The following is a 22,176-nucleotide window of genomic DNA, read 5'->3' as shown; positions in this document are numbered from 1 at the left end:
TTCCTGCTTTTGATATTCTTTAGAGCTTCAGCTTACTGGTCTGGAATACAAGAATAAAGTAAAGACTTTACAAGAATATTAGTCTTTTGAGGCTTGTCAAAGTACAGTTTACTCTAAACTTATTAAAGTTCATATATTCCTAGTTCTTTTTCAATTTCTCTATTTTCCAGAATTAGAGGGCTAAACTGTTTACACCCAAAATACTACAATAAGAACCTTTAACTCATATGAGGCTCTTTGTATTTGCCATGGAGAAGAAAACTTTAAAGTGCTCAGAAGAAAAGGGTAAAAATACTACAATAAGAACCTTTAACTCATATGAGGCTCTTTGTATTTGCCATGGGGAAGAAAACTTTAAAATGCTCAGAAGAAAAGGGTAAAAATACTACAATAAGAACCTGTAACTTATATGAGGCTCTTTGCATTTGCCATGGGGAAGAAAACTTTAAAGTGCTCAGAAGAAAAGTGTACTAGACACCAAGGCGGAAGACTGAGAGCAATGTGATCTTCCTCATCTGCCGATACACCTATGCTTCCTCTGCTCCCTGCCACAGTAATTCAACTGCTAGAATTGCTCGTTTCTTTACCCCTTTTGAACTTGGATCTTAGAGTTATTTGGGGAAGATTACATTTCAAGGTCTTGCATTTTTTAATCCTCAACTTTCTGGCACTTTCCTACAATGTGTTTAAATAAGCACCAGTCTTTTTTAGGGTTATTGCCTTTAAAATGCTATCTCTTTTTTATCCCTAACATCAGCATACTGTCAGGGCTAGCTTTCCTGAAATTGAATACCAATAGTATTAACAGTAAAATTATAATGTTAATGCTGTAATAAATAGTAGTAATTTAACAGCATCATTTAAGCACATAATAAAGCAGGCAGTCACTAGAGAAATAACATTTTATACAAGCATTTTGTATTTACATTTTATAGTTAGTTTTAAATGCATAAAACTAAGCATCTACATAACCCAGATTTTATTTTTGTAATATAACCGATATAATGCAGATAAACCTCCATTTCTAAAACTGAAATTCATAAAGCTTTGTTCTTTCTCATTTGGTAATGATGGTCAGAATAGAACAAAAAAGGTAATTTATTTCTTAAATAATCTTTTGATTTTAAAAGACCCTTGAAACCATCTAAATTAATTCTCTTTTTTTTACAAAAGAGGGTATAAAACTCAGAAAGATTAAGTGACTGAATCAAGGTTACTAAGTCAATTAGCAGCAGCAGATGAACTCCAAAAGACAAGGCTTCTGAATTCAAAATCTGCCTGCCCTTTCTCCCCACATCTCACAAGAACAAATATGGAAAATAAATAGGATTTTTTTTTATCTGATGTGTGTAAATATAAAACATCCTTGGTTTATAACAAGGATGTTATCTTACAGGAAACCATAAATGATTTCAACTCCTGGGCTCGACAATGTTATTTCAATTTTTAATTATTTATACCATGAATGAAACTTCATCTCTAGCACTTACTATCAGAACAAAATAAAACATGAATTAAGAGGAGTCTGGTAAGGTAGATTAAAGATGCTTTAACTTTGGAAACGGTATAATTAAAAAGGATAAAAATATGTTTTTTTTCTGATACGACGATAATGGTGCTGGTATTTAAAAGATTGTACAATCTGTATTGCAATTTTTTATTAAATATGTCTATATGTGCTACAAGCTGTCTATAATTCTGCATTTCTATTTTGTTTCTAAGATAAAGGTTGCAGGTGTTTATATTGCTTTTCCTAGTAGACTTAAGACAGACAAAATTGTATTTTTTTCTTTATCTTCCACCACTATTGTGCTAGAAAAGTAATATTCACAGTTTAATGACCACAAATTCTATTCTACTATTTTGAAAGTACATGCAGCAATCTATATCAGCAAAAACTTCAGATTTATAACCTATGTAAGAGGTCAGAGAAAACTTCTCAGGGGAATCTACAGGGGCAGGGTTTTAAGATGCAAGATGTATTCACATGTAAAAACCACAGGGCATTACAGACAGAGAAAAACACGTGCAAAATCACAAAGCAATAAACACGTTAATTATGTTTTGTACCACTAAAGAGAGGGTGTGGATGGGGCAGCCACAGGTGGTAAGGTTAGAGAAGTAGGGCACATTTGCTACACCTATTAATAAGAAGTTCATCTTGACAATGGGAATGGGTTGGTAGATTTTAAGCAGGTTAGTAATTAAACATGCCAAGTCATTTATAGTCCCATAACAACACATCACTTTCTTGTATTTCCCTGTCTTTGTTCGTTTCCTCTACTTGGCGATTCCATTACCATTCCTGTCCAAGTGAATCTGCACTTGTATTTATCCACTACCTATTTCCAGATTTACCTGTGCCTCCATCTGAATGTCATGAGGGCAGAGATCTCATCTTGCTTGTCTTACATTTCCAGTGTCTCCCCAAGAGACTAGGATTTGTGGGAACTACGTAAACTTTTGTTAAAATAAATGAATAAATGAATAACATCATTATTTATTTATTAACATTAAATACAGCATGTAAAGTTATTTAAAAGAGGTATATTTAAAATAGAAAAATAATTTTATCTGAGAATGAATTATTTAATCTTGTGTTAATTAAATACAGATTTAGATTTAATTAAAGAAAAAATGGGGAAAAAAGTATGCTATGTTACGCATCAATCATTTCATCATAATTTTATTGCAAGCTATTTGGGGACGGAGATTGTATTTTATTCTCTATGCCTTCTAAATACCTTAGAGCATTGCTTTATTTATATTATAATTAAATAAGTACAAGATGACCTACATACACCACTAGAGTAAATAATATCTCCAAATATCTTATGACATTTTTTATCTTTTGGTTTTTAGCTCTCCTCTAATGCTTATTAAAGCCAAAAAACAAAAACAAAAAAAAAAAACTACTAACTATTCTCCTCTCACTGAATCTTTAGCAAGTTTACTAAATTAGAATAACAAATACATAAAGAGTTAATTCATATCTGTCTTATTTTGAGTCAATGCTATTTAATTTTATGAATTTAAGTTGCCAATCTCAAAAGAATAATATGAAAACTTGCCCAAATTCTGAATGTCGCTGCCAGTGATTTTGATGTTATTTAATCAGGTGTATATGCCACTGTTTCTGGCTTGGTAAATTTGTAAAGCATATCAACATTTATATTTTTACATGTAAAACTTTTAAATGGCAACTTCCTTCCAAAGGAAATACTGAAAGCAAAACCTCACAACTCTACAGTCCATACATTAACTCAGTTTGAAGGATTAATTCCCTCCAGAATATAGCAAACGCCATTATCCTAAGGTGAACATGACATTATTACAGCTGGCAGAAAGGAGCTATACTGATTTTAATTTCGGCAGGTCCCATTTGATGTTTGACCAGACATTATAAGGTGATCTTTTAGTACCCAAGCCATTGCCTATAAAAAACAAAACAATGAGGCTAGGCCAAATAAAAGTCTGGTGTCACTGAAAAGACCTGTATACTCTGATTCTGAAGATGGCACTTTGTTGCCTGGTGTGAAATACAATTTTACTCTAGTAAAAACCTATTATTATATTGCTAATGTAGACAACAGCTTTTCTGGGCAAATCAGTGAAATGACTTGCAAATAGTAATTGAATAAAGAAGGTTATAAAATCTCAATCGATTAAATGATTAAAAACACTTCAATCACAGTAATCATAATATATCACTACATAAAGATAAGAACAGATCTATTTATCATAGCACTATCTTCAATGAAAAAATATATCTAATAAAATAAATTGATACTGATGAATACTGATGTATTTTAATGAAAGTTTAAATTTAAAAAAAGGTTACTTTGTTCTTATAACTAGCATTATTAATACTGCTATTAAATAATTGTAATTTTTCTCCAGAAGAGTAACTACAAAGATAATGGATATGGAACAGAGGGGAGGAAAAAATTTTAGAATCTCATAGCTCTGAGTACGTACTCTGATCCTACCACTTGTTTACTGGAGGGTTGGCTCTGGGAAAGAAGGTAGCTTAGCCAAGTCTATTATTCTATTTCAGCCTCAGATCTCTGGTCTGCAAAAATAAGTATAACTATGAAAAAGTCACATGTTGTTAGTATTAGAAATTATGTATGTAAAGTTGCTAGCATGGTGTCTGGCCCTAGTGAACACTCAGTAAATGGCATCTGGCTGGCTGGTTAACTCAATTGGTTCAAGTGTGGTGTTGTAACACCAGGATCAAGGGTTCAGATCCATGTACCAGCCAGTTGCACAAATAAATAAACAAATTAAGAAGAAGAAAATATCCATAGAATTAAATAGAATCAATCATCTTTAACTCCTCTTCAGAATAACCCAGCATGAATAAAGCTATTACTTAAAATTGGTTTGAACTTTATTTGAATCTTATTTTAGATTCTGTAACTACTAAATATATAAAAGTATTGTATACATTTCTCCCACGAAACAGCCCTTAACCATTTTCTCAGGTTCAGGCATACATATCTATTTGCTTTTTGGATGTAGGAGGGTACTTCAAAAAGTTCATGGAAATATTTGTATAATCTTTTAATTCCATTTTTCCATGAACTTTTGAAGCACCCTCATATTAACCATAGCCACATCTAAATAAATGTCTCTAAAATTAAATTCATGCCCTCACCCAAACCATGTGCACCAACTTGACATCACCACCACCAAGTTACCTTAGACAAAAACCTAATTTTTTTTAAACTATTTTATCTCTCCATTCTGTGACATGTCTTTTAACTTTACAGTCCCTCCTTGAATTGATTTATGTACTAGTACCACTAACTGACTAATGGCAATTATACATCAATGCACAGCTTCTTTAGACCTCTGAGGCTGTGAAAATAATGTTACATACTTTTTTCACCTGGCGAACCTCTACTTTTTCTCCTAAACTCATCTTATGGGGACTTCTCATAATTCCTACATTATGATAAGTGCCCTCATCAATGTCCCTGAGAGTCCAAAATTGCCTTAAACTCAAAATTACCACGCTAAACTGAATTTAGGTACAATTATGCATCACTTAATGATGGGGATTCATTCTGAGAAATGCATCATTAAGTGATTTTGTCACGTGAATATCATAGGGTGTACTTATACAAGCCTAGATGGTATAGCCTATTCCAGCTCCATTATAATCTTATGGGGCCACCATTATATATATGGTCTGTTGTTGACTGAAATGTCGTTACATGACACATGACTCTATTTATATTCTTCTTTCCATTTTCCACTGTACTTTTCTTTTGCCTACAAATTTCAGTAGTATGTTTATCAGTGAATTCTAGAATGTGGTAAATGGTAGTTACATAATAAATGGTTTGTTGGACTGAAAAAAAAAAAAATCCTACTGTCACAGACACCTGAAGGAAATGAGGTCCTGGGGAAATCTGAGAAAAGAGCCATACAGGCTGAAAGGAGATGAAAGCCAAGTTCAAAAGTTTGAAAGGTAACTGCTATCCTCAGGGGCAGAGAGGAGATCAGTGCAATGACTGGAGTGGATTGACAAGAAATTCAAGCAGAAGATAAGGTTGGTATGAGTTGGTGACACAAAGGAGTGTCCTACAACTGCTGGTAGCTGGAAAACTGTACTAGGACCCACTGGCTTTTTAAATGATTTTGCCTTTTACTCAGGAGTGAGATGTGAAAGACCTGGAGAGCTTGAGTAAATAAATGAAAACTTTTCCATGTTACCAGGATAACTCAGGCTAATGTGCTGAGAAGAGAATGAAAGAGGCACAGGTAAAAATCTAGTTCGAAGAGGATTTCAACACTCTAGACTGGGATGTTAATAATCAAAGTGGCAGGACTTGTTGGTATATATATTTCTGAATATATTTTGAGGGTAGAGCTTAGAAGATTTGTTGAAGGTTATGTTTTAAGTTTGAAAGAAAAAGAGGCACTGAGGATGACTCCAAGAGTGTTTGATCAGAGTGAATGCAAGATTGGAGATGCTTTAAACTACATATTGGATACAGGAGTCACCAAGAATTATGACAGGAGTGCTGCTGAAGTGAATGTCACAGAGGCAGAATCTAAACTGCTCCAGAGTGACCTGCAGGTTTGTAGATGACAACAGTATATGAGGTTAGAGAGAAGAAGGGATAATGGGAAGGACCTCGCGTCTGTTATTGACAGTGGTATGGAGGAGTAACATGTATTGTGTTTTTATGACATGACATTTAAAGAGAGAATACTAAGAAGGAGGAACAATATTCTATAAACATCAGTGAGAAACTACCAAATCTCCATGATTAATGGTAGAAGGGGTGTGGAGAGAGAAAAATTCCCCATGCATTGTGGGTGCAACAGTGGCCTTTTCTCTCCTTTGGGAATGGCTTATACGCATGGAAATGATCCACTCTTTAAATTCTGTTCCAGTCCTTCTGTCAAGCTACCTGGATCTGGTGTAGTTCTGGGTAGTACTACTTTAAGAATTTCCTGTATTTCCTCCATAGGATTGGTCTCAAGATTTTCTAGTTTATTGGAGCTCAATTTTGGTAAATTGTGTCTTCCTTAACAATTATTGATTCATGGTTTTTTAAAAAATTTTACTTAAATTAAAACAAAGTCTCATGAATCTTTCGATTTCTTCTATTTATGTGTTATTTTCCCAAAGAATTCATTATGTTAAGTTGAATTTTCTTCCTTTTTTTGATTATTTTAATAGTGGTTTATCTACTTAATTATGTTTTTATTTTGTTAGTTTTTTTCAGAGTGCCAAATTTGGATGTATTTATTAATTTTAGAGATGTTTCTAACTCATTCATGTTTGCTATTACACTTATCGATTCTTTTTTGTGTATTCTTGTGTTTTTTATTCGTTCTTTTTATGAGTTATTATAACAACTGTACGAAATCTTGTTAAAATTTCTCAGAAAGTACAGACTAATTTTACAAAATAAAAAATCAACAAATATATTACACAGTTTATTTCCGGTGTAAAACATCATAACCCAGTATGATTCATACCAGGAATGTAAAATACATTTATTTTAGTTTCTATATTAAGACTAATCATTGTGCAGTTGGCTCAAGAAGAAAAGTCTCTTCCATCTTCATATATGATGGATATTTATTTGACCTGATTAAACCACCATTCTTATTTTTAAAATTCAATAAAAAGAGAAAAAAATCAATACTTTCTTAAGGGAATAATATACCATTTTTAAAACCATAACCCTTCAAATAGGGAAACATGGAGGTGTTCTCACTTGTGTCAAAAGCAAGACAAGCATTTTTATTGGAAGTAAGCACTAGCAAATGGAAGTAAAGGAAAGAAAGAAAACAAAAAGAAGGATATAAAATTACCACTATTTATAAAATATATTGTTGAATAATATGAAACAATCAACGGCAAACTACAAAAACATGAGAATTAAATAAGGAAGTAGATTAAAATTTAATGTAAAAAGATAAATAGCTTTCCTATATACAAACATCAACGTGTTAGAACTTACAAGAAATGAGTCAATTTACAATAAAAACAAAAGATATAGAAGTTGATCAAAAACGAAATGTACAGGACTTGCATAAAGAAAACAAACAAAATAAAAACTACAAAAGATACAAAAGAAATGATGAACAAATGAAGAGACAAAAAAGTCTTGGATCAAATGATTCAATGTCAAAAGTATATAATATATCCTAAGTAATTAATTTATAGATTTAATGTGTTCCTAATAAAAATATAGTAAAAACAACAACAGCAACAACAAACCCACTGAAGTAGCTTACTTAAAGTCAAAGGGAAAGATTAACAGAAAGATTATACAGGAAAATTTTGGAGGGAAAAACAGCATTTAGGTTAAGTTAACAAATGTAACATGTTCAATTAGTGAAGAAAAGATGAGCTATTCAATATGTTATGTGGGGACAAGAGAGTAGTTGATTTAAAAAATGTGGCTGGATTAATATCTGCTACTACACACTAGGATAAATTCCATATGTAAAAAAGAATTAAATATACAATATGAACCCACAAACATACTATTAGAAAATGTAGAATAACTATAATATGAGCTTAATATACTAATAGAAAAATGAGTAAATGTTATGAATACAGAATTCACAGAAAAGATCATAGAATTGGCTCTTAAATGTAAGAAATATACTCAAACTCACTCATATCCAAAGGGACAAAAAATAGATACCATTTCTTATCAGATTGGCAAAAATCTAAATATTTGATATTACACATGAATGGAAGATTGTATAGAATTAGCCATTCTCAGACTGTGTAGTTGGAATTGCAAATTATAGTTGTTATAAGCCCTGCAGAAGGCAATTGAGCAATTACTATAAAGCTTACAATTGTATACACTCTTTTATCTCACATCTGGGAATGTACTGATATACTTGCACACATTCAAAATAAAGCATTTCCAATGTTATTTATGTCTTCATTGTAGGTAAAATAAAGAGATCTGAATTTAAAAGTCCATTAATAATGGGCTTCTTAAATATACTTCTTATATATATAAAGAAATATTATATAGCTATGAAAAAAGATTTGAGAGTTATCCAGTATTCATATGGAAAGAACCACAAGTATTGTGAAGGAAAAAAAAATACTAGCAAGGTGAAGGAATATATTCATATTCATTAGTACTTTCTTGAAATTTATACTGAAAATCTGGAAATAAACAATTAATTTAAAGGATTATTTCAGGTGAGGGACTAGAAAAATGCAGTTGTAATAGTAGGAAGTCTTTTAACTGTGTGTGTGTGTGTGTGTGTGTCTACATACAATACTTACATATTATTTTACATATATATTGCAGTAATTACTCATACACTGAGAGGTGGCTTCAAAACCCTGAAACATTGCATGCCACTGACACACCTGTGACTTTGAAGAAAAGAGCCTTTCTCACTGTCTGCAACCTTGTTTTTCAGTAATAAATTGGAAACAGGCCTCTGCTATTTCCCAGTTCCCCCACTAGCACTGAGACCTGCATCCTTCTGCATCTGTGAAATCATACTTAATTATTTTGTGGTTTAATCTCGTCTTTATTGTCCTTTTCCCACAATTGAACCAAATCACAATATGCAATTTCTGAGAATCCGGTCTCTCTGTTTTTCTGATCTAATTTAGATGTTTATAGGATAAACGAATGCTTGCTGCACTTCTTAAATTTAATTACAGGGTTAAACGGGAGCGATGGAAAAGTCTGCACTGGTTCTAATATAAATTACCTTCTCTCTGCAGGAGGAGCATTATCCGCTGCTTGGACGGTGAGTGCGTAAGTCCTCCCGACTATCAACTCTACCCCTGGAGCGACGGTGATGAGGCCTGTGGTTTTATTGATGATGAAGTCTCCCTTAGCCCCGACCAGGATCTCATATGTGATCTCTCCATTTGACCCTTCGTCTGCGTCAACTGCAGTGAGCTGGAATTGGAAATCACAACGTAAGTCCTCTTGGGACTCAAACTCTCTCCATCGGTGTCATTTTTTTTTTTCCCCAAGAAAAGGAGCTTGCTTCCAAAGACAAAACATAAGTAAAGAAAGTTTTCTTGACATATATACTCTGTTTTCTTGAATTGAGGCTACCATGTTCTGTTATGATACTGAAGCAATCACAGAAAGAAGAATTTTTTCCCTCTTTTCTAGTGAGAGTGATGAGAAAAAAAGTTTTTGGGTCTTGAAGACCATCTTTATTTAAGTTTAATAAAGGATAAAAGAGGAAAATCTTATCAGAAAATCTAATATCTCTATAGGAAATTTAATTTTTTCTCTATCTTGCCTCTTGTTTTTGACACATAAACACACATTACTACAGACTGAGATCTGGAAAAAAAATGAAATAGGCGGTTTGTCTTTATTACTCCAATCCTTACTTTTGCTCTCATTTTTTCATTCATAACACTCTCTTTCCTGTCTCCAAAGATCCTCTTGTCCTTGTGTCCCTTTCAATTATAATTGCTCTAGAAAAAAAATTCATACAATCTTGTTTACACTGATTTTAAAAAGACTGATAAGGCCTAGAGTATTATCTTTTCAAAATCAAACAAATGCATCTCTGATTGTACGATATCAAGGCTAATGTAGCCCAAGAAATGTATTTTTGAGAATGGAATCTATTCAGAGTTCCTGAAATTATACCACATAAATATCTATAGAGCTAATTTGCACATATTAATAATTATTTTGAGGCAACTAGTACCTTACAAAGAGCATATTTGGGTTATTATATGTAAAGAAAATAATTATGATCAATTTCATAAAGCAACATTACGTAATGATTTGTTGTTAAATAAGGCTTCTTGACTTAGTGATCAATATAAATTTACTTCATGGCAGAAAAAAGAGTAAAAATATATTCTGGTGGGAAATCCTATAATATGAATTTAATTTTTTAAATATTCCCCCCTCTCTCTACCCTCTCCTTCCCATCGACATCAATATGCATTTTATATACATTCACAGAATTTTCTTTTTTCATCCTACTACCAAAATTCATAGATGGAGGAAAGAAAAGTGACCTCAGTTTACACATACAGGGAAAACAATTATAAGTTTTCTGTCAAATAAACACACATAATTGCAATAAATTAACCTGTAGAAAAGTATTTTCATTTTCGATTACATTGTCTTATGTACTTCCAATATCCATGTTTTACTTCTATAAAGTCGTATTTTTTTTTAGTTCACAGACTCCTTTGGGAATCTGGTGAAAACTCTGGCACACCTACCTTGATAAAATGTGCATGTGAACTATTTACCTTGAAATTTGAATTCAGTTTCAGGGATGCCGTTTTAATTTATGGCCCTTTCAAAGTTCCATGTTTAATGTTCTCAAAAAATGTAAACAAATTGCTTTATTTTTCCCACAATGCTTAAAGCGATATATTGTGAATATTCTATTTCTATTTTTATTACATGCTGCATTTAGAGTGATAATGTGCACAGAAGCAGAAATTTAAGAGACTGGCATTAATGCAGCTACATCCTGAGATTGGGTATTTGGTGGTGGACAGATGCTGTTGCTAGAAGGTAAGGCATTTGATGGAATGATTCTGGACTTATATGAGCATGACAGACATAGTCCCAAAGGCAAAGGAGAAGAAAACTATTTGCAGAAACAGTCAAAATGAATGATGTGTATTTAAAAAGAACTATTCAAGCCAGACAAATTCATTTTGTGTGTGTGTGTGTGTGTGGAGAAAATTAGAGGATGGAGGTAGCAGAAGAGATATCAACTTTGATTATAATAAATCTCTTAAACAAAATGTCTCAGGAAATCTTAATTAAAATTTAGCTCATATTGGATTCTATATTAACATTTTTCCTGGGACTTAAATTGGCCAAAGGAATTTAATGATAAATGGCAATGCACCAAGTTAAGAAGAAGTGTTGAGGAGTGTGCTTCAGGGATGTAGGTATTACGGCTGGTCTTATTTAACATTTTCATAAACGACGTTGGTAGGGAGGAAAAGCTAGATGATAATTAAATGGAGGAAGTAACCCACCTGCAAGGTGCTATAAATACCAAATAGTACTGCAAAGCATAGGCGATAGAAACACCCCTAAAGTTGCAGAGGCAGACAACCACAAATAAGCTAACATATTCAGGGAACACGACTAGCTCCACAGAAACCATTAGCAGGTAGAAAATTTAACAAATAAGGCAAAAATGAATTATATGTTTAGGTTACTTACATAGCTTTATACTATTTTTCGGTCATTTAATACTAAATAATAAAATAGTAGGTTGAGAATCAATATAATTTTGTTTGCACACATGTAAAAAAAAATAACTTAAAGAAACTATTTGTGGTCCAAGATTAGAAAAAAGAGCTGACATACTGACTTGGAATAACCATCCAGTAATAGTTTTGGTGCAAGACCCTGAAAACTCAAGGCATTTATTTCAAACCTCAATGACACTATGTAGTAGGTATCCCTTTCTGAAGTCTATTATATGATGTTAAATATAGCTGTAGATGCTATTCATTTACAACTCCATGACTGTGACCAGTGTCTACTAGATTGAAGTAGCATATGAAGCTCACTTCTAATTTAGGGGGCATGAATGAGGGGTTGATTTACTTGGAGAAGACAAAGAGCTGCTTAAAAGTTTCAGATGAAAGAAAAATTAAATGCATGGTTTTTATTTGCTTTATTTGAACATTATGATATCTAAATGGTAAGAAACACTGAGCTATATGTTAACGTATTTCTTTTCCACAATGTATTACAGCCCTTTTCAGCAAGTTCAATCTTACCCTCCCACAATTCTTTCCTCTCAGTATTCTAATGTGTGAATATTCCAGATGTCTCCAGCCATCCCCCACCCTGCAAAAGAAAAAAAGAAAAAAATCTGATTTTCCCCTACTATTCCCTTCCTATTTTTGGCTGCAGTTTGCATCTCTCTTCAATCGCTCTCTCCTGGTTCTTGGAAAGTTAGAATTATGGCTTTATGTAAAAGGACAAAAATAAAGAGTGTTGCATCATAAGCTGAACAAAAACATTCAAATTGAAATCTCAAAAATGTCACAGGGATTGACTAAAAGCCATAACTGATATAGAAGTAATCCCAAGACTACAAATACAAGAGCATGAATATAGTATTTTTATATGAGTAAATACATTTTCACTAAAAATTAATTATTGCTTAAATGCTACTGATTATGCATGTTGACCATTTGGTGGTTTTTTGCCTCCTGCGCATCCTGGACTCTTGCTTCCATTAAAAAGCCCCTCATTTTCCCTTGGGGAACCATTCATCCCTTTCACAGTCCGTGTTTGGGTGTGGCTGATACTTAGCTCCAGTGACAGGAGTGAGACTCAGGCCTGGACACTGGTTCAAGATAAGAGTTTGAACTAAACAAATAATGGAAGGATTAACTTATATTTGATGTTCAATATGTATAGTAGTCTCTGCATTTTTCTTTTTCTCCTTTTGTTGTTGTTTTGTGTTTTGTTTTGCAGGCAGAAAGAGCTGGGGAAATAATATAATTTTAGATAAGAAGGTTACAAGAGAATTTAGGTGATATATTTTAATAGTTATTACTTATAATAAAAACTATGACTGCTGGTCTCTAAAACATGAACTGAAACATTTCACACTTGATTTAGATGACAAAACAGATTTGGAGACAAAAATTTTGATCAACAACATGTACACTAATCAAACACAGAATTGAAGCCGTGTTGTTTTCAATGGTACACACAGGTTACATCAGGAACATAACCTTGTGCTGTTATGGAAAGAAAGTTTCCGATTTATACAGACACAGATTTTGGGAATCTTAATGATAAAATACAGTTATTCTCTAGAAATCTCATCATCTAAATATTTGTTTCAATCTGATGCTTTTTATTACTTAGGGGATATTCTATTTCTAAGAGATTTCTTTGTATTCTTTTCAATGAATTTCACCTAGAGAGTCTAAAGGGTGAGAGAAAGTGCTAGGTGGGGATTTCCTTAAGAAATATTTACTGTGAAGACATTCTATGCCTTTTTCAGAATCTCAGATAGTGTCTGGGGCTTTGTTTATCTTGATATTTAGCCAGGGTAGAAAAAAGACTGCACTGTGTTTTTTCAGGACATTCACTTCTGTCTGTTTCCTAATGTCATGCTGATTCCTTTCATTTTGTATTTTGCATTTAATAAGGTGATTTGTTCTGTTTGTTGGTTTTTTGGTTTGTTGCATTTTTTTTTTTTTGGCCTATTTGGGAAAATATAAAAAGTATGATTCTAATTTTGTTCAGACAGCAGTTTATTTGGTTATTTTAATTCAACGGAGCAACAATTAGTATACCAGCACACTATTGTCTTATAATTTTTATTAGACATATAGATTATTGCCTAGTATAAAATTTAGGGTCATAAAATGAGTACATTTGCATAATAGTGAGGTAAAAATACATGGGAATTTCCTTTTATAAAAACAAACTATAATCCATCAGTTATAATTGATTCATGAAAATATTCATTTAGATTACTAGAGTAAAAATAAACAGCAGTTTTCTCCGGCTAATACAGAGTTTATTTAATTTACTTTATTTGGGCTAGCCAGTTAGCTCAGTTAGTTATAGCATGATGCTGATGACACCACGGTCCAGGGTTCAATCCCTGTTACCAGTCAGTTGCCGGAAAAACTACTAATGCTAATACCTAAAAGTCCTAATTTACTTTATTTGCTTCCTTCCGCTTCATCATAGGACTCCTACTTGCAAAATTCTGCCTTTTCCTTTATACTACACATCTGGTCCCATCACCACCACATGACTGAAATTGCTCTTTTAAAATGGCAAAGATGGGTGGATTAGAAGCAGGACTTCTGGCTGTGGTGGTTTAAGTAGATCGGATCATCCTTTGTCCAAAAAATAAGTAAACATCTAAGCAAAATTGTCAAAAACAATATTTAGGGCTTTTAAAAATTCACTAAAACAAACAAATTAAGAGGCATTATTGATAAAGAACTGCTATAACTTTAGGTAAGAAAAGCAAGAGTCAGTGCCCTTCTTATTTGCATCTCATCCCATGCCTCACCACTCTCACCCCCAAGCCCAGTTGGCACGTAAGGTTTATAAGAGTAGTGCTGGCCACGAAAAGCAGAGGATTTGCTTCAAGAGAGGACAGACTCAATTTGGCACTGAGTTAGCAAAAGAATCAATCATGGTAGGAATTGAATGGGGAATTAGATTAGCTCTGCCAATATGAGTTGCTTTCCCAGTTGGGATAATCTGTAAGCAAGCTGGAAATTTAGTGGAAAGAGCCAGAAAGTGAGAGCCCAATAGAAAGGCTAGATAAGCTATGCACATATCTCTGAAATTTCAAGCCTGTGCAGATGTGTCAGGAGAAGGCCCAGGGGAAGGTCAATGTAAAGGGAGTCCTGAGAAGTGCCTGAATTCACAATGCCCCCCTTAAACCAAACTCAGGTCAACTGGCAGAGGGTGGAAGCCTCATGTGCCTGAGATGTTTTATACAAACCTCAGCCCAAATCACCAGCTAACATTGAGCTATATACAAGCAGGAAGAGCCCATTAAAAAGCCAGGTAAAAAAATAAACATAGGAATCAAAGCAATAACCGTGCAGAGATGTTAGGAGCTGCACATGGAAGGGAAATAGATTTATCAGATGAAGTCCAGACATGTTATTAAAGAAAATTAAAATCCTGATATTAAAAATTCAAAGTCCAGAGTTGTTATAATCTCCAGTTAAAACAAATAAACAAAAAATAAATAAATCTAACGATGGTTAAGGAAAACATTATTCTGAGACTTGTATACTTGTTAAAATGGTGAGAAGACTTTATTCATGACTATTGTGGTAGGTGTCAAGATTACCACAATATGGAAGAGAGATCAGGCTTAATTCAATTCCAAATACTGTCAAGACAGCTGGATAGCCAAGGAGCAGAGGGAGGGGGTCAGTAGATAAAAAGTTACTAACAGAAGATATCAAGGGTAGGGGGATTCTTGCTAGCCTGACTTAACAGCATTCTTGCTAAAGCCAGGCCAGGGTAATCAGATATCTAAGGTGAGGGAAAGGGGGTGAAGAATTTGATCACATATTCAGGGTGGGAGATTCTCTTTAAACTAATTTAGCAGGTTTATTGCTAAAACTGAGCTAGGCAGGCTGAAGAAAGGACCAAAGGATGAGGCCTAGATGAAAAAAGGGTCAGAGGACCTAAATAAAGTTTGGTCAAGGAGAGAGTCTTTGTCAGGATCCAAGAGTTTAAATATTCCAAATAGTATAAACACAAAAATACGCACGTAGGCAGATCATAGTCAAATTGCTGAAAGACAAATAATATCTTGAAAGCAGCAAATTAAAGACTTTTCATGAAAAGAAACAACATATGATTCATGGCTGACTTCTTATCACAAACAATGAAAACCAGGGGACATAGGCAAAACATATTCAAAGTACTGAAGAGAAAAACAACCACCAGTACCTGTCAACCAATAAACTATAGTCAGAAAAACTATTTTTCAAATTAAAGGTTAAATAAAGACATTCAATCAATATATGTAATCTATCATATTAATGAAATAAAGAACCACATGATAATCTTGATAAACACAGAAAAAGCAATTAACAGAACTCAATATCCATTTATGATTAAAAGTTTCAACAAGCCAGGATTAGAAAGGAACTTCTTCAACATGATAAAAAGCATCTACAAGCAAACCTACAGCTAGCATTATACTCAATGATGAAAGGCTGAGTGTTTTTTCCCCAGCATCATAAACAAGAAAAGGATGCCCTCACCACTTCTATTCAACACTGCACCAGAAGTTCTAGTCAGTGCAATAAAGTACATAAAGGAACAACAACAAAAACAAAAAGTCATAAAATTGGGGGAAAAAAAGTAAATCTGTCTTTATTTTTAAAAGATATGATCATCTATGTAGAAACTACTAAGGATCTACAAGAAACTAGTGGAACTTACAAACAACTAACAAGGTTGAAGAGAATCCATTGCACTTCTACATGTTAGCAATGAACAATCCCCAAACAAAATCAATTCCATTCATATAACATCAAAAATGATAAAAGACCAAGGAACATATTTAACAAAAGTAGTACAAGATCTGCACACCAAAATTTACAACACTGCAGACAGAAATTTAAGAGTACGTGGAAAGACATTGCATGTTCATTGATTAAAATATTCAATATTGATAAGACTGAAATTCTTCATAATTTATTTGATTTGTAGGTTCAATATAACCCTTATCAAAATCCCACCAGGCTTTTTTTGTAGGAATTAAGAAGTTCATCCTAAAACTAATATGGAACCACTAGGGACCTAGAATAGCAACAGTACTTTTAGAAAAGAAAAGCAACAAAGAAAGACATGCACCATCTGATTTCAAACAGCTCTATAAACCTACAGTAAGAAGGACAATGAGGTTTTGGTTTAAGGCAGACATAAAGATTAATGGAATAGAAATCTAGAAATAATCCTTTATGCTTATGGCTAACTGATTTTCAACAAAGGTGCCAAGGTAACTCAATCGGGAAGAAGACATTTTTTACAATAAATGCTTCTGGGACAATTATATATTTATATATAAAAAATAAATAAAAAATAAAATGAACTGAGACCTTTAACTCATGGCATATACAAAATTAACTAAAAAATGGATCACAGACCTGACTGTGAAAGCAAAAACAGTGAAATTGATAGCAGATAACATAAAAGAAAAAATGTGTGAACTTAGATGGGCAAAGATTTCTGAAATGTGACATCAAAAATGTACACAAGAGAAAAAATGATAAATTGAATTTCATAAAAATTAAAAGCACTTTCGCTCTTCTGAAAACTCTAAGAACATGAGAATGTACAGATTGTGAGAAATCATTTGCAAATCATATATCTATTAAAGGACTTGTATTCATTATTTATAAAAAACACCTATACGTCAATAAGAAGGCAATTTTTTAAAAATGGCAAAAGCTTTGAATAGACATTTTACAAAAGAAGATCAACAAATAGCTAATAAACATATGAAAGTATCTCTACATCATTAGTCATCAGGGAAGTGCAAATTAAAACCACAATGAGGTACTACTAGGAACCTGCCATAGTGGCTTTAATAAAGAAACTGACAATACTGAGTATTAGTCAAGATGTGGTGGATATTTAAAATGGTGCAAACACTTTGGAAAGCAAGTAGGCAGTTTTTTTAAAGAGTTAAGTATATACTTACAGTATGACCTGGCAATTCTACTATTAATTATCTATCTGTACATACTAGAAATAAAAATATATGTCCATAACAGACTTGTACATAATATTTACAGGAACATTTTTCATACTTTCCAAAACCGGCAACAGCTTAAATGTCCATCAATTGGTGAATGGATAAACAAAATGTGGTGTTTTTATATGATGAGATACTATTTAGTAATTCAAAGAAATAGAAATATAGTATTGATTCATACTACAGCATCGATGAACCACATAAACATTATGCTGTGTTAAAGAAGCCAGACCTCCTCCAACAAAAAACCCACCACATACTGTATAATTTCATATTTTGGAAATTCCAAGGAAAGGCAAATTTTTAGAGACAGAAATCAGAGCCCTGGTTGCCTGAAGCTGGAGATGGGAGTGAGTGTTGACTGCAAGCAGGCATGAGGAAACATTCTGGGGTGATGGAAATAAAGACAACTGAATTGTGCTAATCGTGCACAACTGTCTAAATTTACTAAAAGTCATTGAAATGTACATTGTAATATATAAGAACATGTAAATTATATCTCAATAAACCTCTCAAAAACTAGAAAAAAAATAAAACATGATTTTTTTTTAACCATCTCTATTCATTTTATCTTCCTACTGCATTAATAGGATGCCATTCAGGCTAATTGTTTACATGTTGTTTCATTATTCGATTCATTTTTCTCCCTTCTTCCTCCCTTCCTACACACTTTCCAAAGTTTAGAATTTGGCTGCGTGTTTCTTTCTCTTTTAAACCTTTATACTTTCCTCTACTTTCAGCAAAGTGACTATCAGCTTCATACCACTCCATGCCATCTTTTTAAACTTATTCCTTCTTATTAGGACTGAACAAAGGAGGAAGCTTTAGCAAGCAAGAAAGCATCAGCCCCCAAAATGAAAAGTAGAATGGATTCAGAAAATCCCACCCAGGGAGGCTGAGTCTGTGTTAAGAAAAGTAATAAAAGGAAACAAGGTAAAATTGTAGAATATAGAATGGGGAGCCCGTGAAAATTTCCTGAAAAGATACCTTTCTGTTTTCCTCTGAGAGAACATTTCAGAGCAAGAGTATAACCCTCTTACCTGCTTCTCTCAGATATGGTGTTGAGTTATGGCCAATGCTGGAGAAGTGCCCAGACTTGGCTTTTGCATAAATCAAGGTATTTGATATGCCTGAGAACTCTACTGGGATCTTTTGTGGTCAATATGTTCTCTGATGATATGTTGGAATATTAGGTTGGAATGTATCACTTAAATCTTGTTTTATTGGTTGTGCTTATTATATTATTAAATATGAGAAAAATCCTAACTTTGACCTAGCCCAATATTATGTGGTTCCCATCTGTTGCTCATACATGTATAGATATATTTCAGAATGACACAACTTTAGGCTTTTTCCCTGGTTTCTATACATGACAGAGTCTCCTTTGCTCTTTTATCTCACCAGACGTGGTTGACAGTGTGATGGAATATAAACAAATGTTTATGGAATCAGAATCTTGCCCAGGAAGGTGAATAGTTAAGTTACATTTTGATCCCATATCACTGATTATTTGTTCCTAGAAATGCACAGGGGATAATTATGGGAAGCCTTTAGCACACTCAAGGTGAACTGCAACTAGAAGTTGAATATACCAAACCCACAATCTTCTGAGAGACATAATACTTTTGCACATACACAGTAGCCTTCAATGGCATTCATATTCTATGTGCTTACAGGCAATGATCCTTGTGTCAGCTTAATCAACACTGGACCTTAAGAATTAAAAAGAAGTTGGATACTTGGGAACTGGAGTTAGTTTATTGAATCAAACAGAGTTGGATTTTAGGCAAACTTGTTAACACAAATAAGCAAATTGGAGAACATTCTTTTTCAGTAACGTGGGATTACTCGGGAATGACTTACTGACACAATTATTATAATGAAAAATGATGTTTTAAAAGGGTTGTAGTTGGCTCTATTGCAGGACCAAATCAGAGGAGAATATTTGTGGGAACTATAGCCAGTCAAGCTATAAGAAGATGCCATTTATAACTACAGTTGTTACCCATGTTCTTTCACAGACATAATTTCATGAATTAGAAAACAAATTTAGGGGCTGGCCCGGTGGCGCACTGCTATAGTGCGCCGCTTGGAAAGCGCGGCGGCGCTCCCGCCGAGGGTTCGGATCCCACATACAGACCGGTTCCCGCTCACTGGCGGAGCGAGGCGTGGGAGCAACACAGAGGGTTGCGATCCCGTTGCCAGTCCCGGTCCGGTACGGGGGCGACACTGAGGGTTGCGATCCGTTGCCGGACACAGAAAAAGACAAAAAGGAAAAAAAAAAAAAAAAGAAAACAAATTTACCTCTTCCATGGTACTTTTGGTGAGGTTTGGACAGATTAAGTATCAAGACTGTGGTGCCTCTTGAGACACAAATGGCTGGTGCACTGTAATGGTACCCAGAAGCTTTTACTAGAGAAAATTAATACCTAGGGAATGGTGTATGGTTATTCTGCCAGACCAGATGAAACCCAGAATTGTCTGGCAAATAATCTTCAATGACTACTCTGGTAATGTAAATACATAATGTGTGAGAATTAAAATACCTGTTTTTTCTGGGAAAGTAGAGAAAATAATATGGTAATATTAATTAAATCATGTTAGGCTAAAATTTAATCTCTTTCTCAGATCTATAATGTAAAAAGAGATTTTTTTGATCCACTTAAGCAGTTAGACATAAATAACACTTGAGTAGATATTGATCTATAAGAAAGAAAGACTATTTGGGAAGGCAACCTAAAATTCACAAGGTAGGTAATATCCATGGAGAAATATTGGACAGAGGAAGAAGTTAATTTATGGTTAGAACACTTATATACATAGTTAAATATCTCTATCAATACTGATAAAAAGTTATCAGTAGGGGAAGAGGAGTGGAAGAAATAATCTTTTAAATGTTAAAGAAATATCAGAAAACTTAAGAAAGTCTGTGGTTGTTAATTTGTTTTGCAGAGAGAATTTCAACTCCTTACTGGATGAAATACATCCTGGTGATAGCCAGTGTTTTAGTAAGTCTATTTTTATGCACTATAGAAATTGGTGTAACAAAATTTTAAGATAACACTTAGATGTTTAGAAAACATAAGAAGTTACGTTTAGAGGTCATAAGACTTCCACTCTACTATTGACATAAAAACTGTGTTGTTGCCTGTTCTGTTTCCTTACTTATAGCTACATAAATCTGAAAGTGGGTAGATCTATTGGGTATCTCAAGGTTGGGAGTCAGTCTGAACTTAAGACCCCTCTTGCAGTCAAGCAAGAGGCATTGCAAACTTATTTATTTCCAAAATTATTCTCTCTGGCCTTAATGTGAACCAGTGATGCTTTAAAGCTTGAAAATGTGCCAGGCTAATGGTTATCCCTCTCTGTTCAACATATCCAAGAATAATCCAAGATGATGGGCACTTCAGGAAAGTAGGTGGTAGGCAAATGAATCTCTCAGGTGTATAATTCAGAAACAGGTATCAACACCATTAATAATAACGTCATTATTAATTTTTTTATAGACCATCAAAAAGGTTCTTACTGGAGATAACTTCCCCATCTAGGTGCTCCTTTTCCTGATAAAAAGCCAAAGAGTAAAACAACAACGAGAAGACTTCAAAGCATTTCTTTACATTGCCTGAGAATTTTGAAGGCTTGCTTCTTTTCTGTGTTTACTTGATGATCCTTTTGTAGGAGTTCATTGATTCTCAATAATTAAACTCAGACTGGAAACTGGAAACGTAAGTGCTCTAACACTATTGCATTAAATCACACCCAGCTTATACTCTTATTACTTTAAGTAAGGATTTCCTCAATGTTGGCTTCCATCAATTTCTATCTCAGCTTTAACCCATCAATTTAAGAACCCAGGATTAAATACTCCTATTTCTTCAAGAAATTGTATATTGTCTACACAATGCCAAATCTAAACTACTCTGCTATGCAAGATAGTCCTTTTTAAATTAATTGATAAATAAACTTTCCATTGACTCAGACCTTAAGTTGTGCCAGATGTAGGACTCTGAAAAATGCCTAATACAAAAGACACAGACAGAATAACTTCTGTCAAACAGCAGGTGTTCTAGGGAAGGAGATAGGAAACACAAGCATCTTTAATAGAAGTGCTATTGTAGAAGAATAAAAAGACATTACAAAAGTACAGAAAAGCCTGTACAAGGGAGCTGGACGAATAAGTCAACATTTATCTGACTTAGTAAAAGAAAAGCAAATCTTTTACTATTCAGTTCCTCTACTTTCCAATGACAGACAAATTGGTATCCTTAATGCCTTATGAAATCACTATGCCTTTGACCATATCATTTCATCTCCAGTAATATCATATCCCCTTCACCGGCCTACCTAAGTACTAAATATCTTGTTAGGTTCATGAAATTCTTTTTTTTTTTTTTTTTTTTTTTTTTTTTTTTTTTTTCC

At 33.6% G+C, this 22,176-nt stretch overlaps 1 protein-coding gene across 1 annotated transcript in view; it reads right to left on the bottom strand.

Moving 5' to 3' along the window:
* The window catches only part of LOC103599321 (protocadherin-15), a gene marked incomplete at both ends in the record, with an annotated part of 204,472 nt that overhangs the window by 114,283 nt on the left and 68,013 nt on the right, over nucleotides 1–22,176 (bottom strand). The window contains one exon of the mRNA XM_008583428.1: nucleotides 9,229–9,422. Coding sequence (XP_008581650.1) covers nucleotides 9,229–9,422 — 194 coding nt within the window. The remainder of the gene's footprint in view (nucleotides 1–9,228; nucleotides 9,423–22,176) is intronic.

The sequence above is a fragment of the Galeopterus variegatus genome, unplaced genomic scaffold, assembly GCF_000696425.1.
Source record: "Galeopterus variegatus unplaced genomic scaffold, G_variegatus-3.0.2 Scaffold2913, whole genome shotgun sequence".
Classification (NCBI taxonomy): Eukaryota; Metazoa; Chordata; class Mammalia; order Dermoptera; family Cynocephalidae; genus Galeopterus; species Galeopterus variegatus.
This window is presented reverse-complemented; position numbering and strand designations above follow the sequence as displayed.